The sequence below is a fragment of the Elephantulus edwardii genome, unplaced genomic scaffold (assembly GCF_000299155.1).
Source record: "Elephantulus edwardii isolate Elephantulus edwardi_28Jun2011 unplaced genomic scaffold, EleEdw1.0 scaffold00455, whole genome shotgun sequence".
Lineage (NCBI taxonomy): Eukaryota > Metazoa > Chordata > Mammalia > Macroscelidea > Macroscelididae > Elephantulus > Elephantulus edwardii.
The window spans coordinates 648,421-672,969 of NW_006400205.1; the positions used below are offsets into that span (position 1 = coordinate 648,421).

The window sequence follows — 24,549 nt, forward strand, 5'->3', positions numbered from 1 at the left end:
GTTTATACATGTACACTCTTAATCACTAATTGTATGATCTTACAGTTGGAATATCTATTAAATTAGTATGATGATTTCCCTTATTAAATTTATGGAATATAAAAATGTATCAAACTAGGTATCACTAAAGATGAGCCAGATATGGCCCTTACCCTCAAGGAAATCACAATATACTAGAAAGGTACACAGATACACAAATAACATATAATTGCTTATATGCTTATATGCTTTTAGATATGAAACATAAAATTGCTTAATTTTTTTTTAAGTCAGAAAAGTCTGTCAAAATTTGAGGCACGGAGGGAAGAGATTAATGATCTAAGAAAGATTCTTTTTGGAGTTAGGACTTGAGTTGGGTGAAGGCTTAGCCTACCACATGGGTAGCAAAGCACTTGGCCACTATTTAAACGATCAGCAGTTCAAACCCACCAGCCATTGCAGAGGAGAATGTGGCAATGTGATTCTGTAAAGATTCACCAGCTTGGAAACCCTCTGAGGGCAGTTCTATTCTATTATTTAGGGTCAGTATAGTTGGAATCAAGTGGATGGCAGAGATTTTTGTTTTGTTTTGTTTCTATTAACCTGCCTGAAGACTGGGTACCAGATCAAATGGTCTTTTGCGTAAAACTCTTAACTCTGACAACTATTGTGCTACTTACACACAGAAAGGATCATTCTCACACTATCGAGACAGACCAGAATTTATATAAACGTTTGCCTTACCAGTTTAGCCAAATAACGAAGCATCTTGTTATCATTCATCAGCATCTTAATAACATCTTTTTTTGGAGCTTTTGGGATCAGAGCAAAACAATTCTGAGCAGAATCTTCAACTAGTCCAAAACCGTTATAGGGAGGCAATTCCTGGGGACATAATGGAAGCACAAAGGTATTGTATGTGTTATAATTACATTAAAGGTAGTAATATGTTTCCTTTTTAAAACTCTGAAAAATACTTATTGTAAATAATTCCTGTATATACTAATATTGCTGTTATGTGCCCTTGAGTTGTAGACAACTCATAGCAACTCTATGAACGAAAGACCTGAACATTTGTATAACTTTCATCGTTTCTCCCGGTTCATAGAGTTTCTGGAGGCAAGCTATTGTGGAAGTGGATGTCGCTCCTGCTTCCAAGCTTGTTTTAATGAGGGAGCTCCACCAAACACTGTCCGCCATTGATAACCATTATCGCATTAGTCAGAGAGAAAAAGAATTACTTTTCTTTCTTTTATTTGGAGATAATACGTCATCTTAATGGGTCACAGAAATGGCAGATGATATTACAAAGTGGGCCCCAGGCTAGATAGAAACTATTGATGTCTGTGACCTATTATCCCTCAAACAGGACTTCCTTCACCCCAGGGCCAATCCTGATCTTTGTGGTCAATGTAGGATGGTGGAGCCAGAGAGTCTTCCTGAAATGCTGGTGGTTTGCACCCATCAACAGCTCTGTGAGAGAAAGTCTTCCTAGACGCAGGTCTAGAAGTGGTCGTATTAGTACATCTAAACACTCTTTGTGTCTCTCCATTGCTCTGTGTGTGTATGTTTTCAAGTTGAGGAAAATAGTAATCAAGACTTGGTTCTTTGCTTCCTTTTCTCCTGTTCACTTCCCTAGTTCTAATAGTTTTTATTTTTTTTACCCAGAAAAGAATGATGATAGTCATGCTTTTTAGGGAACATAAAATATTTGTTCACACAGGACTTTTTTTTTCTGCTAAAGAAGCACATTTCAAAACCCAATTTCAAATGCAGTGGTTATAGTTAAGTCAGCATGAAGGTAGAGGATTAGCATACATAATTCGTTCAGGCTTCCTTATGAGCTGAAAACATTGCTTTAAGATGCTAAAATCTGTCTTAAATAGAGCACCTCAGTGCCTTTTCCCTTTTCCTCTTCAATGCTAGGCAGACATTAGAAGAGTTCTTTCTTGCCCTGCCCTATGATTTTTCTGCATTCTCAGCTCTTACCATGCATTTTCACTTGTACTTAGTTGTTGTGAGGGGCTGTTGGGTTACGTGTGACTCACAGCGAGCCTATGAACAACGTATCTGAACCCTGCCCTATCAGACACCATCCTTATCATCCCTGGTGTATCTGGGTTTACTGCAGCTCAAATCCATCTTGCTAAGGGTATTACTGTTCTTCATGGACCTCCACCTTTCCAGGCATGATATCCCTTTCCAAGAAACTGCCTCTCCTCACAATGAGGCCAAATCCTGAGAGATGAAGCTTCACTCTCCTTGCCTTGAAGGAATACTTTGGTTGCACATTCTCCAAGATATTGTCTGTTTGTTCTTTGGCAGCCCACAGAATAATTAGTACTCTTCTCCAACACCACAACTCAAAGGCATCAAGTCTTCTGTTATCCTTATTAATTGTCCAGCTTTCAGATGCATAGCCAGTGATTAAAAAGACTATGACCTAAATCAGGTGCATCTCAGTTTCAAACTGATATCATTGCTCCGCAATATTTTTGAGAGGTCCCTGACAAACGACTTGCCCAACCAAATACGTTTCCTGATCTCCTGACTGTTGGTATTAAGGGTGTTACTGTGGAATCAAGCAAGATGAAATTCTTGACAGCTTCAATACTCTCTCTATCATGATGCCAAGTTACTCTTCATAATAGGCAGAAGCTGCAAAGCGGTAAAATCTGAACTTGATTTGCATCTCTATCAATGTGCAGTGACAGCATCTTGGTTCATGTGGAGGATTGTTTCTAAGGCCATTTTTGAAATAGCAAAGTAGTTGAAAATCTCTGAGCCTTCCTCTTAAATTCCTATTGTATTTGCACAGGTTTATCTTAGTTATTTCATTGCTGTGTAATATCAAACAGGAACCAAGTCATAGCTTAGCCTTCAGTGGGTTCAGAGGGGGAGAGGGCCCATCTTTCTCTTGTGGAACAGAGGGTTGATTTGAACCAGGTGCCTTTTGGTTGGCTGTGTAGCTCCTTACCACTACACCATCAGAACTCCTGTCTATACTTATCTAGAAATGCCACAGATGGATTGGATGTCTTTAACAAACAGGAATTTATCCCTCCCCTGGCCCTGCCTCAGTTTAGGAGGCTAGAAGTCTGAATTCAAGGTACAGGTTCTAGAGAAAGGAACTTGTCTCCTTTCACATCTGTGAGCCCAAGCTTCTTGGAAATCTCATTATGTGTTGCATCAACCTTGTCTTATGTCTAGGAAGCTCTCAGTGAAGAAACTCTAAGGCTGAAGAGTTTGCTTCATTCTCAGCTCTTTTTCAATGGTACTAGTGAGATCCCTTCCGTCTTTGCTCACCACACTTTTTATCTCTTGCAAATTACAAAGTTTGACTCAAGCAAGACTGTGACTTGAGTAAGGGTATAATATAAATAAAGAAGGAAATTACATGGAGTGGACTTGGGGGGAGGGATTGTATAACAATGAAAGATTTTTTTAAAAATTATTTTTCAAAGAGAAGAGCAAACGGGTGGGGGGAGGGTGGGCAGGGAGAAAAGTGCCAAAATGAATGAATGGAAATAAAAAAAAAAAATTACAACTATCCCAAGCAGAAAAAAAAGAAACTTAGGCAATAATGTGACTGAAAACACAACCTTGTGAGGTTAACATATAGCTTCATTAATATAGAGATGTTAGGATTTAGAATGTATCACAAAATGGAGGATACTTAAATCACCAAACAGAAAAATGTATTACAGTCACACAATATTGGCACTTGTGGCCAGGTGTTTTTCTGTTTTGTTTTCCCTTTTTTCTTTTTTATTTTAATGAATGTTTACAGAAACTTTGGATTTCCATTCACTCATTGGTGCACACTTTCCTCCCTCTTCACTCATTTCCCCAGTTTGCTTTTCTCTTTGAAAAGTAAAAAATAAAATAAAATTCTTTCATTGTTATACAATCCCCCCGCCCTCAGTCCACTCCATTATGCAGCTTTCATTCTGGACTCTTGTAATGACAATAATACCTAATCATATATTCCTCCTAAACAGTTCTCTCCCTCATCTGTTTCAATGTGGTATACATTATGTATCTCCCTTTAGTTCCCCCCCAACCCCAATGTCAGTCCCACTTTACAACAATGGCATTATGAAGTATTTGTCCTTTTGTGACTGAGATATTTCACTCAGCATAATGTCCTCCAGGGTCACCCATTTTAAAGAATATTGCATGAGTTCCTTGTTTTTCAATACAGCATAGTATTCCATTATGTAAATATACCGCAGCTTCTGTAGCCATTTGTTTGTTGATGGGCACTTGGGTTGTTTCCAACTCTTTGTTATTGTGAACAAAGCCGCGATAAACATGGGTGTGCACATATCTGCTTGGTTGTCAGTTATGGTCTCTTTGGGGTATATTCCCAGTAGTGAAATTGCTAGATCAAATGGTATTTCTATTTGCAACTTTTTGAGAAAGCACCATACTGCCTTCCATAGTGGTTGCACCATTTTACACTCCCACCAACAATGAATAGGGTTCCAGTTTCTCCACAACCTTGCCAGCATTTGTTGTTTGCTGTTCTGTTAAATTTTGTTATTCTTAGAGGAGTGAGATGATATATCATATTTGTTTTGATTTGCATCTCTCATAGAGCCATGGATTTTGAACATTTCTTCATGTGTTTGTTTGTCATCTGAATGTCTTCTTTGGTCAAGTGTCTGTTCATATCCTATGCCCATTTTTCAATTGGGTTGTTTACATTTATCTTATTGTAGTACTCATGTATTTTATAAATTCTACATATAAGTCCCTTATCAGACATGTCATTAACAAATGTTTTTACCCAAGCCTGTGGCTTTCCTTTTTACCCTGTTGGAGAAGTTTTTAGATGTGCATAGAGATTTTAATCTTAGAAGATACTATTCATCTATTTTACTCTCTCCTCGTTGTAGGTTTTTCAGGTTGCTTGGAAGACTGTTTATGTTGTGGATTAGGGCTTCTAGAGTTCTTCCAGGTTTTTCTCTAATGAAGTTTATAGTCCTTGGTTTTAGTCCTAGGCCCTTGATCCACTTTGAGTTGATTTTTGTCTATGGAGTGAGGTGTGGATCTTGCTTGAGTTTTCTACAGATAGTTTTCCAACGTGACATATATTTAGGGAAACAAAATTTAATCTATGATGAGACTTATAGCTGTTATTTCCTGAAACACACTTCATTTCACTTGTCTGCAGTGAAGACCATCTCTAAATCTCACCCCATGTGCTGAAGGTCTTGGTATCTTGCGTCATCTTTTCTAAGATACTGTCTGAGACCTGTTTTAAATGAGATGAGTCATTCATCTGACAATGGACATCATTGCTCTAGATTATCCTCTTCTAGCTAAATATGATCATCCACCAGATTTTCTGCCCAGGTATCTAAACAGTTCTAATATAAAATGGAACCCATAATCCTTCCAATTTTGGATTAGGGAGCAGCTCCATAGCAGATTAATTTTTCAGCCCTTGGTTTCTTCTTTCTTTTTCCCCTACCACTATGTGTCTAGATGGAGCAATCTAAGAATCCATTGGGTAATTGTATACATGTTTATTTACACCTGATGTAAAAGATTATTTTGATCTATAAGTGCTTAATTCTCAGACTGAACATACACATTTAATTTCCACCTCTGTCACTGATATCAATCAGGAATCTTTCCACTTTCTCAGCCTGGTTGTCAAGTGAGTAGTTTGGGATTAAAATTACTGAGGTGTAACGAGTAAGGTATTTGCTGTTTGGTAAATAAAGCTTTCCTACTGACAAAGACTTCTATGGACTTCTTTAGAGAGAATTTATTTATAGCAGAATTATTTACTGTGGAGAATTTACTGGAAGAAATGGACCAAATGCTATTATTAATGTGACATCTGTACAAATTTTAACTTTGCTCTATTTTACAGAGTGGCTGATATTGGCCAAAATAAACAAACAAAAAGGCTACAGTGGTTTTTTCATTCAGTTCTCTCTGCTCTTTACTCAAGCCTTTTCTTTGTTTAGAAGCTTATGTTATAAAGAAGAAGAAAAAGATGATTATAATGGCAGTAGGGATCAGAGATCTTCTGGGAAACAAAAGCTTTCATCTGGTCAAAAGATTAATCAAAACTTTTTCATCAAGAAAAGTTCACCATTAAATTTTAACCCCTCCACTGTACCTTTTCACCATTGTTTGTAAGATTGCTTGCCATTCAAGAGAATTATCTTTGTGTTGTCCAGTGTGGAATGTCTTTTGAGATACTTATACTTTCCTATCTATAAGTGAAAATGCTTGCTATATCTTAAAAAGCAAAGTAAAAGGACCCACAGATACTATATTTAAAATGCACTATGAAGTACGTAGCAATCAAAATAGGTTGGTGCTCAAATAGGGTTAGACACAAAGACTAATGGAATAGAACTGAGAGTCCAGAAACAAACTCATAAATGTATAACCAACTGATGTTTGACAAGGATGCCAAGTACCTTCAGTGGCAGAAAACTGATCTCCACAATCAAAGAATGAAGTTAGACTCCTATCTCTGAGCATCCATATGTTGTTGTTATTCTTATGTGCCATCGAGTCACTTGCAATTCATATCAACCCTATGTGTTACAGTCCTAAACCCTGCTCTATCTCTTGCCAATCTTATTGTCTCTGATGCACCTATCCTCATTACTCCAGTGACGGAATCAATCCATCTCATTGAGGGTCTTCCTCTCCTGTGCTGTCCCTCTACCCTCCCAAGCATGACGTCCCTCTCCAAGGACTGATTCCGCCTTGCAACGTGTCCAAAGTATGTCAGATGGAGCTTCAGAATCCTTGTCTCCAAGGAGCAGCCTGGCTTTACCCTCGCCAGGATGAACTTGTTTGTTCTCCTAGCAGTCCAGCACTCATCTCCAGCACCAAAGCTCAAAGACATCAACTCTCCTTCTATCATCCCTAGTCATTGCCTAGCTCTCTGATGCATAGCAAGTAGTTGCAAAGACCAAGGTCTGTATCAGGCACACCTTAGTCTCCACACTGACACCATTGCTCTTCAATACTTTGGAGAGGTCTCTGACAGCAGACTTTCCCAATGCAATTCATCTTCTAATCTCCTGGCTGCTGGTACCAATAGTGTTGATTGTAGAGCCAATCAAACTGAAGCTGTCAACAATCTCAATCTCTTCATCATCCCTCATGATGCTGCCAATCAGTCTAGTGGTGAGAATCTTTGTTTTCTTGATGTTGAGTTTCAAACTATATTGAAAGCTTCAGTCCTTGACCCTCCACAGCAAGCGCTTCAGGTCCTTCTCAGTTTCAGCAAGCAGGGTGGTGTCATCTGCATAACACAGATCTACCTCCAATCCTGACGCCACACTTCTCCTCATTGAGCTCAAACTCCCAGATAATCTGTTCTACATATTGATTGAAACAATATGGAGATAGGACACATCCTTGATGCACACCCTTCCCAATTTTGAACCATGCAGTGTTTCCTTTCTCTGTTCTGAGGACTGCCTCCTGGTCCAAGTATAAGTTTTGCGTAAGCATAATTAAGTATTCTGGGATTTCCATTCTTCTCAGTTAACTACAGTTTGCTGTGATCCACACAGTCAAATGCCTTTGCAGTCAATGAAACACAGATAGACATTCCTCTGGTATTCTTTGCTTTCAGCCGTGATCCATCTGACATTAGCGATAATATCCATAGTGCCATGGCCTCTTCTAAATGCAGCCTGCACTTCGAGCAGTTCTCTGTTGATGTGCTGTTCTAGTTAGTTTTGGATAATCTTCAGTAGAATCCTTCTTGCATGCGATATCAATGATATTGTTTGATAATTTCCACACTCTGTCGGATCGCCTTTCTTTGGAATAAGAACAAATATAGATCTCTTCCAGTCAATAGGCCAGGTGGTTGTCCTACAGATTTCTTGGCACAACTTGGTGAGCCCATCCAAGGCAGCATCTGTTTGTTGAAATATATCAATTGGTAGGCATGCTATCAATTCCTGGGGCCTTACTTTTTGGCAATTCTTTCAGAGCAGCTTGAACTTCCTCCCTCATTTCCACAGGCTCTTGCTCATATGTTGTTTCATTAAATTCTTCTGTGTCCACCAATTCCTTTTGGTATCATGATGCTGCATACTCTTTCCATCTTGTTTTAATGCTTCCTGGATCATTTAAATTCTGCCCAAAACATCCTTAAGTACTGCAACTCAAGGTTTGAATTTGTTCTTCAGTTCTTTCAGCTTAAGAAATGCTGAATGAGTTCAGCCCTTTTATTTTCTGACTCCAGGTCCTTGAGCATCCATATAAGTAATGTAAAATATATCAATGACCTAAATATAAAAACCAAAACCTTAAAAACTCTTAGACAAAACACAAAGAAAAAGCTTCAAGACTTTGTTTTTGACAAGGAATTCTTAGCTATAAAATTGTGGTGCAGTGAAATCAGTAATCTGGCCCTTTTAGCCTTGGTGCTGCATTTTGCTATTGTTGTATGACATTGAATCATCTCTGACTCACAGTGACTCTTTGTACAAGAGCTCTGAATCCTGCTCTATCTTGAGCTAATTTTATCATCTTCAACATGCCTACCCCATTACCCCAGTTACTGAGTTAATCTATCTCATCCAGGGTCTTCTCTCTTGTAGTGTTCCTCCACCCTTCCATATGGGAAGCCAAACTTTATACCAAATATTATATGAAAACCCTTGTTCAGGAATTGAAGGAATTACAGATTTATAAGTTAGGATTTCTTTTGTGGCAGATCCTAGAAAATGAGCTGTTTGTTCCCTGCAAGACAGGAGACAGCAAGGGGCCCCCTACAGAGCGAGTGTTACTTCCTGAGCTAGAGTTCACCCTGAGGCATCAAGGTTAATAGTTAAGGGCAAACCAAATTCTTGCATTTGTGAACCCCTCCCTCCTGAGTCAAGCAGAAGGTTTTCAATAGAAAGAGCTTGGCTTCATTTGCATTGAATTCTCTTTGTGATTTACTTCCTGATAATTTTCAATAAATACACAGAGAAACATGACTTGGGGTCTTCAGTCGAGAACTGCTGGCCCCCTGTTTTATGCTCTCTGCTCTATCTCATTCCTGGCTGTTTGTCTCATTATTAATAATTATAAAATTATTCCATTCTTTGGGTCCCTCCGTCTGCAACACTTCCAAACATAATGTTTTTCTCCAAGGACTGGTACCTCCTGACAACATGCCCAAAGTATGTGAAACAAAGCTTCAAAATCCTTGCTTCCAAGGAGCAGCCTGGTTCCATCTTCTCCAGGCTAGACCTATTTGTTCCCTTAGCAGTCCATGGTATGTTCAATACTCTTCTCCAGCACCACAACTCAAAAGCATCAATTCTTCTTCTGCATCTTAGTCATTGTATAACTAGGCATACCTTAGTCTCTAGACTGACATAGTTGCTCTTCAGAACTCTGGAGAGGTCCATGACAGCAGATTTTCCCAATGCAATTCATCTTTTGACTTTCTGACTGCTGGTACCAAGAGTGTTGACTGTGGAGCCAAGCAAACTGAAGCTGTTAATAATGTCAGTCTCTTCTTCATCCATCATGATGCTGTCAATTGGCCCAGTGCTTAGTAAGAATCTTTGTTTTGTTGATGGTGAGCTTCAATCCATATTGCAATATACTATGAATCCTAGCCTCTTTCTTTGTGCTTATGATCCCATTCTGGAGAATGACCTGTTGTGTTGATGAGGCAGAGTTGGAGTGGGATATTTCTTGAAGTCTCACCTTACTAGGGGGATGATGCAAGTCTTTTCCTTAATTCTCTTGGGGATGTGGTAGATAGTTCTGGGGCCCTATATATATTAATGGTCTTATAAAAGTAGGGTGTTTTTGGTCTGGATTCTTCATCTGACCTGTTTGGGCACCACCCTCTGCAACCACTGGGTGAGCCAAGTTGCTTTATGGTCATGTAGGCAGGTATGATCCAGCCCTCCCGCATTCTGCCACCTGCCTAAGGGTAAGCCTGATTCAGACCCCGAAGACATGGTGAGTTATGTCACCTGCCATTCATTGGACCTATAATCACATGGGTCAGTTGATTCCTCCAGACTCAAATCTGATATGTAGACTGAGACTCGCCAGCCTCCATATCCAAGTAAAGCCATTTTCCTGATGGTTTGTGAGTTTCTCCAATATATTTCAGTGAATTACAGAGTGCTAAGACAGACGAGAGGGAGAGAGCTGAGAAGAGGACACATGGATTGACTCAGTGACTGTTTTGGTGGCTTGAGTGTGTCAGATATGAAGATGGCACAGGATAGGATAGGGTTCAGATCCACTGTTGATAGTGTCGCTACGAGTCATAGTTGACTCAAAAGCATTTAGCAACCACAATAATGCAATGTGCATATGATAATAGTCTCCGAATGGACATCTTTGCTCTTCAGCACTTTGGAGAGGTCTTGACGACAGCATTTCCCAATGCAGTATGCCCTTTGGCTACTGGTGCCATGAATGTTGATTGTGGGTCCACACAAGATAAAAATCATTGATAATTTCTTTCTCCAAATATTATGTTGTCTATTTGCCCAGTGGTGAGGATTTTTGTTCTTTTGATGTTAAGATGTCACTATATTGAAGGTTGTAGTCTTTGATCTTCTGCAGCAAGTGTTCCCATCTTCCTCTCACTTTCAGCAAATAAGGTTGTGTCATCTGCATAATTCAGGTAGTTGTTAATGGGTCTTCCTCTGAACTTGATGCCATATTCTTCTTCGTATAGTCTGGCTTATCAAAGAATTTGTTCTGATAACAGAATCCTGCTTTTAAACTAGGCTTGCTTAGTTCCCTTGCTTTGCTCAGAAAATAGCTTTTTTTGGTTTTGTTTTGGTTTTTTTAATTGAGATTTTAATGAAAGTTAATTGAGAACTTAGATTTCCATTCATTCATTGTTCCACACTTTCCTCTCTATCCACCTCCTACTAGTTCACTTTTCTCTTTGGAAAAAAAAATCTTTAATTGTTGTACAAACCATCCCACCCTCACCCCCAGTCCACTTTACTATTCAGCTCTTATTCTGGACTGTTGTCATGCAAATAATACCTAGAAAAGAGGGGATAAATAATGTACATTACTTAGAAACAGATGAGGAATATCACTGCTTAAAAGGAGAATTACCTTCTGGTCTAAGTTTTATATGACCATAATTAAGTGTTCTGGGATTCCTACTTTTCTCAATGTCAGCCATAATTTGTTATGATCCACACAGTCAAATGCCTTTACAAAGTCAATAAAACACATATAAATATATTACATATATTTAGGAAAAGATCTATTTCTTCATATTATTGGGATATTGTGCATCTTTTTATTCTTTGAAATAAAACAGAACAAGAGACTATTTCTTTGTTCTTTGATTACAGGTTAAATTAAAGATCTTTTCATATATTTATGGACCCTATATATTTCTTCTTTTGTGAAGTGATTCCCACAAAGAGTATTAAACACATACTTTGTCCATTTTTACTGAGTGTTCATGTTATTGAAGTCCCTCTTTCCTTTCTTAAGTGTCTACATCTAAAGATTAATTTTCTCACCACACTCCAACTAGGGTTCTTATTACCTGCTTTATAGGAGGCGGTTCCTTCTTGCTCACATCAATACGTGGTAAATTAGAGATACCAAACTTTTCGCTGTAGAACTGTCGAGTGAATGGATCACAATCATAAATGAAGAACGTCCTTCCAAGGATAGTGAGTGGTTCCCCAACAATAAAGTCCTTTGCAGTGTACCATTCCAATACTTCCTGATCAGAGATTTCCAGCACACACTGCGGGAAGTTCTCTAACATAAGATAGAGGAGAAAGAAAAGGAGAAAGAATGAGTAAGGGAAGAAAGGTTGCTATACAACAAGCCAGCATTCTTGAGAACCTGATGGAATGTAGTCAAGGACATCCCTACTATCCCACCAGAAAAAAAGGATGTCTATTTCTGCTGATGAGATGGAGATGATTTCCCTGAAGTCTATCTCAATGTTCGGCTCCAACTACGATTCAGTTACTAGTCTTAAAATTAATGCTTAGAAGAAATTACTACAGACAGAAAGCATGCATGTACCTCTTTATACATAGTTGTAAGCATAGAAGGGGCTTGGAATGAAGGCTCAAATGACCACCTTAGTCACAGTGTCAGAAGACTCCTTGATTGTATGAGGCTGAATATTAGAATTATAATAGGAGCCAGACAACAGGAAACCAGGGCACAGCTCTGACTGATGCTTTCTGAGAATACAAGCTCAGTGTCAGCATTCACTCGAGAATATTAAGAGACCTATATTTTTTGTATGTGAGCTCTCTTAGTTTTAAAATGAAAAAAATTAATGTTTACTTCCATTTGCCTCTTTCCTCTTGCTCTCATTCCCTTTTTTTCCAACATTTGATCATTCTAATGTACAGTTTGGGGTTAGGCTGTATGAGTCCTATATTTTTCTTTTTATTTTACTGTGGTTAAATATAGATAGCAAAACATTTGCCATTTCAAACATTTTTATGTTATAATTCAGTGACACTAATTATATGTATTCTTTTTTCTTAGAAACTTGTACTCCTGAAGCAACAGCTATTCCTTAACCTCTTTCACCTTCCCTTGATAACCACAAATAAATTTAGATCTCTATATATCTGTCAATTCATACGTTGTTCTTGTTGTTCTGTGCTGTCAAGTCGCCTGCGACCCATAGCAACCCTATCTACAGCAGCTCTGAAGCCTGTCCTGTCCTGAGCCAGCCTCACTGATTCTGACACACCAACCCCCATATAAGTAGGGTCATAAGATAATTGTAATTTTGTGACTAACTTTGAAACATGTACAACAGCAGTTGTGTTCTTTTTTGATGAATAATGTTCCAATGTATACTGCATGTTGTTCCTGTACTCATATTATGGGCATTGGGTTGTTTCTATATTTTGGCTTCTATGAATAATGGTGTAAAACATCCTGAGGTCCTGTCATTAAGTCTTTTGAGTCTGTACCTCAGAGTGCAAGTGCCAGGTCATATTGTAATTCTGTGTTTAACTCTGGGGGGCTGTACTGTGTTTTGTGTGTACATATTTTATATTGCATAACTAGCATCATAGCATATGCTTTATTTTCTTCTTTTGCACAGCTTTATGTTTTTAGAATTCATTACCTTTTTATGCACATCTAATTTATTTCTTTTAACTACTGAAGCCTGATCAAGATGCATTTACTCCATGCTTTGGTGATCTATTCTCCCATTGATAAAAACCTAAAATACCTTGCTCATATATAATTCTGTACTTGAAAAATAACCACAAACATTATGAAGGTCATATAACACATGGGTAGAATAAATTTAGCCTGTACACTATAAATTTGTTTATAACTTCTATTCTAGACAAATCTCTTTCTTAATATCTGGAGTTGCTTATATCTTAGTACCCAAAAACAAAGTAAAAAGAAAATAATAAATCAAATTATTTATAGAATTCTGTCAGCCACCCAAGTATGAGAGATGTTATGACATGTGACCTAAGATGACATTTTTGTAAGAGAAAAGCCTCTAACTACCAAGTCAGTAACTAAAACAAGCCTAGTGTCCCAGGGAGATATTGGTGGACAACAGATGTCAGCTGCATGTTGTTTCATTCTCACTCTGCAGCCAGCTAGGTTATTTTAAATCAGAAAACAAAGAGTAAACACTGACACAATGGGCTGCCACCTCTATGAGTCACACACATGACTTTTCCAAATTTAAGTTATCCCATATAGAAACTTCCTGTTTAGGAAGTAGTTGAGTAGAGAAGCAATGGCAGAAAAGCCCATAAGGGAAAGCTAAGTTATATCATTGAATGAAAATAGGCCGCCTTTAAAAGTGTTTTAAAAGTCTGTTATCAAATTGTTCCAGTTCCTACATCTTGCTCCACACTACACTTTCTTGATTTATTGTGTTGATGAGTTGCTATTTTTTTAAGAAAAAAGTCACATCACTTTAATGGTTACAGAAAATAAAAAATAGGAAACAATAATTCAAGATGTCTCCATAAAGTTTTTTCATCCACAAAAACAACAAAAAAAATATAAGGGCCTTCACTATTTCAGCTTTTGGTTAATTTTTCTTTTGATCTCTTCCACCAAAATCAGCATGCACTTTCAAAATCAAACTCTTGTCTTCAGATCTGATACTAGTTTGGAGGTTAGTTTATCAGCTTGCCTTTTTTACAGAGTCTGAGGATCCCTAAATTAGCTGAGAAACATGGACACATCTTTATTCTCAGCTGCACAAGACTCATAAATATTTTCTTTAAAGAACTGCAGATGAATGAACTAGAACAGGCAGATACAAAAGTCGGAAACAAGTGGAAGGGCAAACAGTAAGGCTCCAGTCTCATTTATGGACAGCAGGCCTCCCAAGGCTAAAACTTTGAAAAGCAATGTGGTTCTCACATAGCTGCCCAGAAGACTTGTATTTCTTCTGCAGCATGAGCTACGGGACACAAATCTTGATGGCAAGTGTCACTTATGACGAAGGCATGTAGGCCAGGCAGATGACCACAAAGATGGCCATGTTTAAGGACAGTGTGGTAGATACAATGGCAGCATTGGCATTACAGTCAAAGAAGATGAGGTGGCTGAACAGCAAGAAGACTGGCATGGCATAAATGGTAATAGACTGTCAAGATCTTACAGCACTGGATTCCATCATACTTTATACGAATCTTCCACTCCTACCACTTTGATTCTATTTTCACCAACTGAGTGCCAGTCATCACCACCAAACCATCTCTGAGATGTGCTTAGACCAAAGGGCAGGAAATACCTCTGAAGTCCCAAAAAAGGTCCCCACTAACAGGGGGCAAAAACAGTCCAACATACTTGCATTTTCCACCAAAATCTTGGGAAGGCGCTGGCGGCTCACAAGGAGAGGAAAAGGATCTCGTCCATTATTCCGTTCATGGACCTCTCGAATTTCCACTGTATCATCCACGAGATAGTAATGAATGATATAGGTCCGACACTCACCAAACATACTGTCAGTATCATCCCAAATTGCATAGAATCGAAGAACCTTTGAAGAGTCCAAAGCAGTAACTTTAGGAAGAAGCCTATCAGTGGAGAGTAAACAAGCTACTTTGGCACTGATGTCATAATTAGCTACAATATATTCATGTAACTGAAAAGGATTTTTTAATTTATTTTTTTTAATTTTGTGTGTGTGTGCCATCGAATCAGAGCTGACTGGTACAGGAGGAGAGTGTCCCTCCTTCTCTGGGATTGCAGTGCAGCTTCTTGCCACTAGGACACCAGGGCTTGCCTAGGATTTTTAAAAAATAAAAATTCATAAAATACTAAAACACTATTTGAAATCTGTATTTCAAATATTCAAATGGCACATGTTCAAATACTTGCTAGATGCAATTAATGAATAAGTTCATATCAAGAAAGATGAGTTTATTTGATACAAAATATTGTTGCTGTTGTTGTGTGCCATTCAGTTGGAACTAACTCATAGGTGACCCTCCAGTGGGTTTTCAGAGGCAGTTAATCACATGGGAGGAAATTTCCCATCTGCCCACAGAACATTTGAACCACATGCCTTCAGGATTGCATTGTAGCTTCTTGCTAGGTGGCCACCAGAGCTAAATATTAGTCATGGAAAATAGAAGCTGAATTGAAAAAGCAATGGGAACTGAAGTCTACTCCTGGAGTTCTCTGAGGACAAGAATAATACACGGTGTTCACACCCATGTTTATTGTAGCTTTGTTCACAATAGCAAGGAGTTGGAAACAACCTAAGTGCCCATCAACAAATGAATAGATATAAGCTGTGGTATATTCACACAATGGAATACTACGCTGCATTGAAAAACAAGGAACTCATGCAATATTATTCACAATGCGTGACCCTGGAGGACATTAGCTGAGTGAAATATCTCAGTCAAAAAGGACAAATACTGCATGGTGCCACTGTTGTAAAACAGGACTGACATCCGGGTTCAGGGGAGACTGAGAAAGATGGGTTCAATAATGTATACTGTATTGAAACAGATGAGGGAGAAAACTGTTTAAAAGGGATATGTGATTGGGTATTTTTGTCATGACAGGTGTCTAGAGCGAAGGCTACATGGTGGAGCGGACCTGGGGGAGGGTTTGTAAAACAATGAAAGAATTTTTGTTTTACTTTTACAAGAGGGTAGTGTACTTGGGGGGAGGTTTGGGAGGGGAGAAAAGTGCAACAATGAATGAATGGAAATCCAAAGTCTCTGTAAATTTTTACTGAAATTAATAATAAATTAAAAAAAATAGTTTTCTCAAAAGAAAAAATAATTGATCAACGAAAAAAAAATACAGTGTTCACTATCGTGGAATTAATTCACCATCCAGTCCTATAGGCAAAACTCTTTAATAGGCAAAGATTTTGAGATTTAAAAAAATATATCAGTGTATGAATACATAATTATTAAAAACTATCATTATATGTTTTTAATAAATATTATTTCTGGATTCAAATAGCTCAGTAACTCTTTTCTTTCCTTACTGATACCTCCCCAAAATAAGGATAAATGCAATATCAAAATTGAAACGTGGAGTTTAAAGAAAATAAAATTAACATTTGAAAAACAAACAAAAAATTTTAAAAAGTGGGATCTTCTTTATGGTGGTTTATATGCATTCATAAAGGCATACATGAACAGTTTCTACATACTCAATATGGAAAAGTGTCCATATGTTGATTAGTCTATTACTATTTTAGGGAATTCTCTGATGGCCTAATGATAAGATAATGTGCTGCCAGCCCAATGGCATGTGGTTCAAATCCACCAGCTGCTCCTTGAGAGAAAGATGGGCAATATCTTGCTGTATAATTTATTGGTCTTGACTCAATAACATATAACAGCAACACATTGTCCAAGTGAAATAGTATTAGTATACTGTTATTCTTATCAACAAACATCTTTAATAATAACATTAACAGATAATCTTTAAATGCAAAGGGTTAACGGGCATTTATGATGGATATAAAGAAAAATATTTTATAAAGTAGTTTAATTTCTGAAAGAATATAAGCACTGGAAAAGAATCAAGGTGATTTTCTCTCTTTTCTCTTTCCCTTTAATAAAGAAAAGAGAACCTTCAAAACTTCCATTCCACAGGGAGTACAGAAAGATTGGAATAAAACTGAGAAATAACCAGAAAATTCTGTACTCATAAATCAATAGAAAATTTAGCAGAGAATCCTCAGCATTGAGGTTTCAGTGGAATTATTATACTAATACTAGAAGCCTACATTTATTTACTCAAGGAATTTATAAAAAAATTCATTTAATGTTACTAAAAGAATTCCATGTTATTAATTTATATCTGAGGAAAGACATAATTAACTGGAAATACAAAAGGGAAGCAGATGTAACTCAGAAATTATTTTACAATGCTCTGTGAATCTTTAACATGAAATTTAGATATTCTTGAAAACTATGGAACTAGAAAAGTAGCACCTTATCCAAAGGGCTAAATGATAAATGTAATGTTTCAAAACAAACACCTATCAAAATGCCTTCCTGATAGATAGAAGTGCTGTCCTAGAAATTGAGGTCACTTACTTGTTTGTCAAACGTGAGAAACTGCTTCAGCTGGTCAAAGTCCGACGGTGTAACATATTTACGAAAAGGTTGTTTCCGGAGTTCAGTGTAAGGATCAAGGGCCATTTTCTCTGGGGGATTTAATTCAATTCCTTGACTTTCTAAAAATTCCTGAATAATTAAAATTTAATAATGATCATCATTCTTAGAGCTTCTTAGAATACATAATAAATTAATGTGCAAGAAGTTGTGTTGTTGTTAGATATCGAGTCATCTATGACTCATAGTGACCCTGTGAATAACAACAGATCTGGACCTTTCCTTATCCTGCGCCATCTTCCTCTGATCTGATATGCTCCAGCCCATCATTTCCCTCACTGTGTCAATCCATCTTAATGAAGGTCTTTTTCTCTTTTCTGACCTACCACCCTTCCCAGCATGATGTCTTCTTCCAAGAATTGGCCCCTCCTGACAACATGCCAGTAGTGATTAGATGAAGTTTCACCATCCATGCCTCTGAGAAGCAACCTGGTTGCACTTCTCCAAGTCAGACTTGTTTGTTCTTTTGACAGTCCATAGGATCTTCAATATTCTTCTCCAACACCACAAAGCAAAAGTTTGATTCTTCTGTCATTGTTACTCAGTGCCCAACTTTAAGATGCATAGGTGGTTGTTGTTGTTGTTGTAGGTAAGTGCCGTCGAGTCGCAGGCAACTCATAGCAACCCTATGAAGGAGAGTTCTCGACGCTTGGGTGCCTTTCACCCTCTCTCCAGGTTCACAGGGTTTTCGGAGGCAAGCTATTATGGAAGTGGACGCCACTCCTCCTTCCACAAGCTGCATAGGAAGTAACTGAAAATAACATTCCCAAGCCACTATTCGTTTTCAGTTTGAGCATATGTTAACTGTACTAGCATTCCAATTGATTCGACACTATTCTGTAAATAAAACTAACAAGTACCTTTTGTATTCCATATTATAAAACTGCTAGGCAATATATTAAGTTAGTTTGAGAGATATGATGGTAAGGTAACTGGTTCCTAATATAAGTTCAATAATGACGTTTACTTGAACCCTGTGCCGTCAAGTCATTTCCAATTCACTCTCCTTCAGGTTCTGACATTTCCAAGTTCTTTACAGGGAGACATTGCCCATATTTCTCCTGCAAATGGCAGTTTTAAGCTACCAACCTCAGTTAGCACCATAAGCAAGTCTAAATCACCAGAAACCCTTATAATCTAGATATCTGCTTAGTTGCCAAAAACCTGAATGCAAAACTGGGATTCCTTATATTCCTATCTCCAGAAGTGAAATATAATTTCAACATAACATAGAATTCATAGTAGGTATGAGATCAAGCAACATAATGGCCAACTTAAGCTGAAATCTCATTCTCAACTTTCAAACTCAAGTAAAACAATTCTATAATTAAGTGTCCGACTACCCCAACAACCAAAGAAAAGGGGAGTACCAGTTGCTGATTATTTAAAACTAGGAAACCTTCCAGCCAAGTATTGTTAGGTGCCATCAGGTCAACTCTGTCTCATAGTAACACGTTAAACAAGAGATGGAAACCTGGCTCTATAGTGAACCATCCTCATAGTCTCTGCTGTGCTTAAAGCCCTTGTTACACTCTCAGCATCAGTCCACCTCTGATGTCACTCTGGTGGCACATCCTGGAAGTAACTGCACTGCTAAACCAAAGGCTGTGCCACTCTGGCACTTGGGATCCACCGGGGAGAAAGAAAGACAATCTCCTCTTGTGAGATGTACAGTCTCCAAAAATGGCTGGAGGTTTTTATTCAATAACAAAGAGTTTGGCAACTTTTGGAAGAGATACTTCTCTAGCATCCCAGAAGAAGGTGGGAGAGACAAGGAAATGTCTTTGAGCAAGAGAGGAAGGACGATATTCCCTTGGACTGAAGGCAGGCAGATGTAGGTGGACTGAAGGCAGGCAGAGGTAGGTGGATTTTGGAAGAGCAGGACTCCACAGTATTCTGTGATGCAGCTCAGACCACAAAAATAGTTGTTACCTATGGGCTCTGTCCTTTAGGTTGAATATACCACTGTTTCCTCATTGTTGCCAGAACTTGGGATCTTTGATAAAGTTGAAGGTGAAGAGAAATACCAGCTTTGTCAGACTGGAGATCAAGTAGTTATTATTTTTCAAAAAGAAAACAATATATTTTACACGCCTGCTTTGGTGGTTTAGGATTCATATCTGCTGTATGTAGTAGCAGAAACACTTTAAAAATTCTAGATATGTTATATGGAGATTTATGCTTAAAATGTGTTCAGCAAATTTTGTGTGTAGGATAGGATTAAGAATTTATTTAGAGTGGTGAAGAGAAGGCAAGAAAAGGTAGTAGCAGTAATGCATTTGAGCAAAGGTATCTCTTGGTTTAAATTATACCATAAGGACAGCAATTTTTTCCAGTTCCCATAGATCAGCCCTAGTGAAGAACACTGAAATAGGTAAGACTAGTATGTATATAGGAATCTCTGGTGGCCTAGTGGTAAGAAGCTGAATTATCCTGAAGGCAAAAGGTTCGAATCCACAGCTGCTCTGCAGAAGGATAGGCACACTCTTCCCATGCAATTAACTGCCTCTGATAACTCACCAACAGGATCAGCCGGCTATGGGTAGGTTCTAACTCAATTTACACAACAACAACAACAACAACAACAACAACAACAGTATGTATACTAAGATCATGGTGGCATAGTCTGCTAACTGAAAAGCTGGCAGTTTAAACCTACTGGAAGCACAGCTATGTGTCAGTTCCAACTAGGAGACAAACCATAGATATTTACTGTTTCAGAAGAGTTCTGGAGAAGAGTATTGAACTATTTGAAGACTATGTCAGTGTTCTTCACATGGACTGCAAGGAGAACAAACAGATCTGTCTTGGAGAGAGTGAAACCAAATTTTTCCTTGGAAGCTAGGATTTTGAAGCTCCATTTCACATACTTTGGGCACGTGGCCAGGAGGGACCAGTCCTTGGAGAAAGATGTCATACTCGGAAGGGTGGAGGAACAGCACAGGAGAGGAAGACTCCAGATGAGATGGATTGATTAAGTAACTGGGGCAATGGGGTAGGTGTGTCAAGAATCAGTGAGACTGGCTCAGGACAGGGCAGGCTTCAGAGCTGCTATACATAGGGTTGTAGGTGACTCAGTGGCACATAACAACAACAAGAAGTCAAATTTGTAATAAAAATAACTGGATTAGAGAACTGCTCTGAGATCTTTTTAATATGTTCAGTTATCCATTATACAACCATAGGAATAACACCTTAAATGTATAAAACATCTTATCATTTTTTACTGCTGGTAATATGCTTCTGAAAAAGCCCATGATAAATGTTATCAAGTTGATTGCCACTCACTGCGACCCTATGAACAGCAGATCAAAGGCTTGCTCTATCCTGTACCAATTATTGCTGCAGTCACTTTGTGAATCCATATTCTTGAAGACCTTCCTCCTCTTTGGCTGAATTCTGTTTTTTCTAGCATGATGTCTTTTTTTCCCAAGGATTCGTCCCTCCTGTCAGCACAGCCCAATGTATGTGAGATAAACTTTGACCATCCCTGCCCTCTAAAGAACATCTTAGTTGTACTTTCTTCAGAACCAATTTATTTGTTCTTTTTGCAGTCCATGGAAACAAATATTCAGTATTCTTCACCAATGCCATAATTCAAAAACACTGCTTCTTCGTGGTTCTTCCATAGTCATTGTCCAACTTTCAGATGCATAAGAAGCAATTCAAAATACCAAAACACTGCTTCTTCGTGGTTCTTCCTAGTCATTGTCCAACTTTCAGACGCATAAGAAGCAATTCAAGATACCATAGCATAGATCTCTGGTGGCCTAATGGTAAGAAGCTGTGCTGCAATTCCAAAGGCATGTGGTTCAAATCCACAGTTGTTCCATGGGTTAAAGATAAGCAATCTCCTTTCAATTGCCTTTTGAAGGTATATAACAACAATGGCTTGGACCAGGTGCACTTTAGTATTTTAACAGACATCTTTGCTTGTTAGCACTTTAAAAAGTTCCTTCATGGAATATTTTCCCATTGTGGCATGCCCTTCAATTTCTTGGCTGCTATTACCACAGATACTGACTGTAGATCCAAGTAAAAGCAAATAATTGACAGACAACTCCAGTCTTTTCTCCATCCATAATGATATTGCTTCTTGGTCCAGTTGTGAGGATTTTTTTTCTTGATTTTGAGAGAGAATCCGTATTTAACACTGTAGCCTTTGATTTTCTTCAATAAGAACTCCACGTTGTAATGAATTTCTACAAGCAAGATTATACCATCTACATAACACAGGTTGTTGATAAGGCTTCTACCAATCCTCTTGTCACAATCTTCTTCATATGGTCCAGTTTCCAGAATTCTCTCAGTAAATTGGTTGAATAAGTATGAAGAAAGCATACAATTCTGAGACATTATCTACTAATTTTAAACTGTTCAGTATTTAGTTGAATGCGAATAATTGCTTTTTGGGTTATGTAAAAGTTCTACAGAAATACATTAAAGTGTTCTGGAATCTCATTCTTCTCAGTATTATCTATAATTTGTCCTGATCTATATGGTAGATTGCCTTTCATGGTCAATAAAACATATGTAAACATATTTCTGGTGTTTTCTGCTTTCATCCATGATCCACCTGACATCAGTAATGATATCCCTTGCTGCGAGGGCTCTTCTGAATTCAGCTTGAGTATCTAGCAGTTTGCTATTAATGTATCATTCCAGTTGTTCTTAAATAATATTCATTTTACTGAATGTGAAAGGATTTTACTGCAGTGTGATACTAATTATATTATTTGATTAATTCCCCTATTCTGTTGGGTCATCTTTTCTTTGAATGAAGGCAAATATGGATCTGTTCCAGTCAATTGATCAGGTAGCTGTCTTCCAAATTTCTTGGCATAGGCTAATGAGTACATCCAGAGTTGCATCTGTTTGCTCAAGCACAACACTGGTATTCCATCAATTCCTGGGGCTTTACTCTTTGCCCATGACATTAGTATAGTCTGGACTGAATGAAGTTTCAATACCATAGGTAGTCTACACTGAGGAGTGAGAATATATGTACTGTACACACTGAGGAGTGAGAATATATGTACTGTACACACACACACCCCTCCTCCCCACACCTATTTATATAGAAATATAACTCCATTATAACTCTATTATAAATATATATTCTATATTCTATTATATATTACATATTATATATTATGTATTATATAATAGATAATATATTTATATATAAATATAACTCTATTATATAGAAATATAATATCAAGTCGATTCCCACTCACTCTGTAGTAACTCAATAGGATGGAATAGAATTGAACTAGCCCACAAGGCTTCCAGGACTGTAAATCTTTATGGTTGCAGACTGACATGTCTTTGTCTCACAGACTGGCTTGGGGGGGGTTCGCTGGCTTTTGGTTAGTAGTCAAATGCTTAACTGCTGCATCACTAGGGCTTTGCAAACACAAACTTCAGACATATAGTCCAAGAGATCTTCTATACTTCCCTACTCCCAGTAATGCCTTATTCTCTATTTGAATGTGCATGAGGATTAGTTTTCTTATCAAATGATCCAGCTACGATTACAATATAGTTTTATTTGAGTGACTGTATTTCAATTGTGCAACAAATGATGTGATTACATAGTGCTGGCAGGTATCGGCAAAAACAAAAGCATCAATCACATTTTTATAAGATCTATTTAGAACAGATGACCCATAGCCTCCTTTACTCTGATTAAGCAAATGTATCTCCTATAAATTAGAATGATGCTTCAGATCCCATAACTTCCAAAAAGAATGCAGTTTACCTGTGTGAATCGGTCACAGTCCACGATGCGAAAGGTTTTGGCAAAGATTGTGATGTTGATTCCCCGGTTTAGATCTTTCCAGTGGTAATGATCTCCTCGATCATTCTTGCTGAGCCTCTGGCGTTTGATTAACTTGCCTTGAAGTATCCCAGAGTTTTCCACGACAGGCTCCACTACAGACATGCTGTCATCTTCGAGATAATAGTAAATGTTCACTTGACGGATCCTATAGTGTTCCTCAGTAGACAAAGGGACATCTTCTTGGAAATAGGCGTCAAATTTCAGCACCTGTAGCACTCAAAAGAGGGAGAAACAGTCTATTGGTTTCTCATTAAAAAAATGAAAACAAAACAAGTACTCTCCTATGAAGAGTCTCGTACACAACAATTTGAACATTCTTCTTCTAATCTCTACATGGACCAAATCCACCCTACCATGTATTTTTATATGATATGTTTGCATAGTTTTTAATGGTTAAAAAAAGAATGATTTGTATATTTTTAAATGGTTAAAACAGATAAAAAATGGGAGAACCAAGACGGCAGCAGTAGAGGAAACAGAGTAAGGAGCTGGAGGAGCAGAAAGCTGCATAGAAACAGGCCACTAGAGAGACCGACATGGCACACAGAGACCGACGCGATGCAATGTGAACAGCAAGAAGTTGAGTCAGAACTTTTATTAAAATAATTAGTTTGGGAGCCACAGGAGCAATGAGCCACAGACCTTAGTGGAAGCTGACAGCTGAACCACTGTGGGACCCACCCTCCAGGAGCAAGGAGGTCAGCAGGAAATTGGCTGAGTTTTCCTAAGCTCCACAAATCCACCAAGAGAAAGCAGGTCAGTGGGAATTTGACTGAGTTTTCTTAAACCCTGTCAACCCGCCAGGAACAAGCAGGTCAATAGGAATTTGACTGAGTTTTCTTGGGCCTCATCGACCCACTAGGAGTGAGCAGGTTGGTGGGAATTTTTATTTTCTTAAGCCCTGATGGACCCAGGGCCCCTCTGGGTTGGGGGCCACTGGGCAAGGGCCCCTGGGTGAGGGCTGCTGGGTAAGGGCTGCTGAGCAAGAGCCACTGAGTTGGAGACAGACAGCTGAAATTTGAGTATGAGCACACCCAGACAGCTAAAATCTGAGTGAGGTCCCCTCACTCTCTGTGCCCGTCCCCCAACCCACCCCATGCCTACCCTGCCCACCAT

General features: G+C 38.3%; 1 protein-coding gene across 1 annotated transcript in view; it reads right to left on the reverse strand.

Moving 5' to 3' along the window:
• EFHC1 (EF-hand domain (C-terminal) containing 1) overlaps positions 1-24,549 on the reverse strand; it is a 78,161-nt gene that overhangs the window by 19,681 nt on the left and 33,931 nt on the right. The window contains exons 3-7 of the mRNA XM_006902817.1: positions 23,353-23,640; positions 17,514-17,663; positions 14,788-14,980; positions 11,516-11,736; positions 724-864 (exon numbers count right to left, since the gene is read on the reverse strand). Of these exons, the coding sequence (XP_006902879.1) occupies positions 724-864; positions 11,516-11,736; positions 14,788-14,980; positions 17,514-17,663; positions 23,353-23,640 (993 nt within the window). The remainder of the gene's footprint in view (positions 1-723; positions 865-11,515; positions 11,737-14,787; positions 14,981-17,513; positions 17,664-23,352; positions 23,641-24,549) is intronic.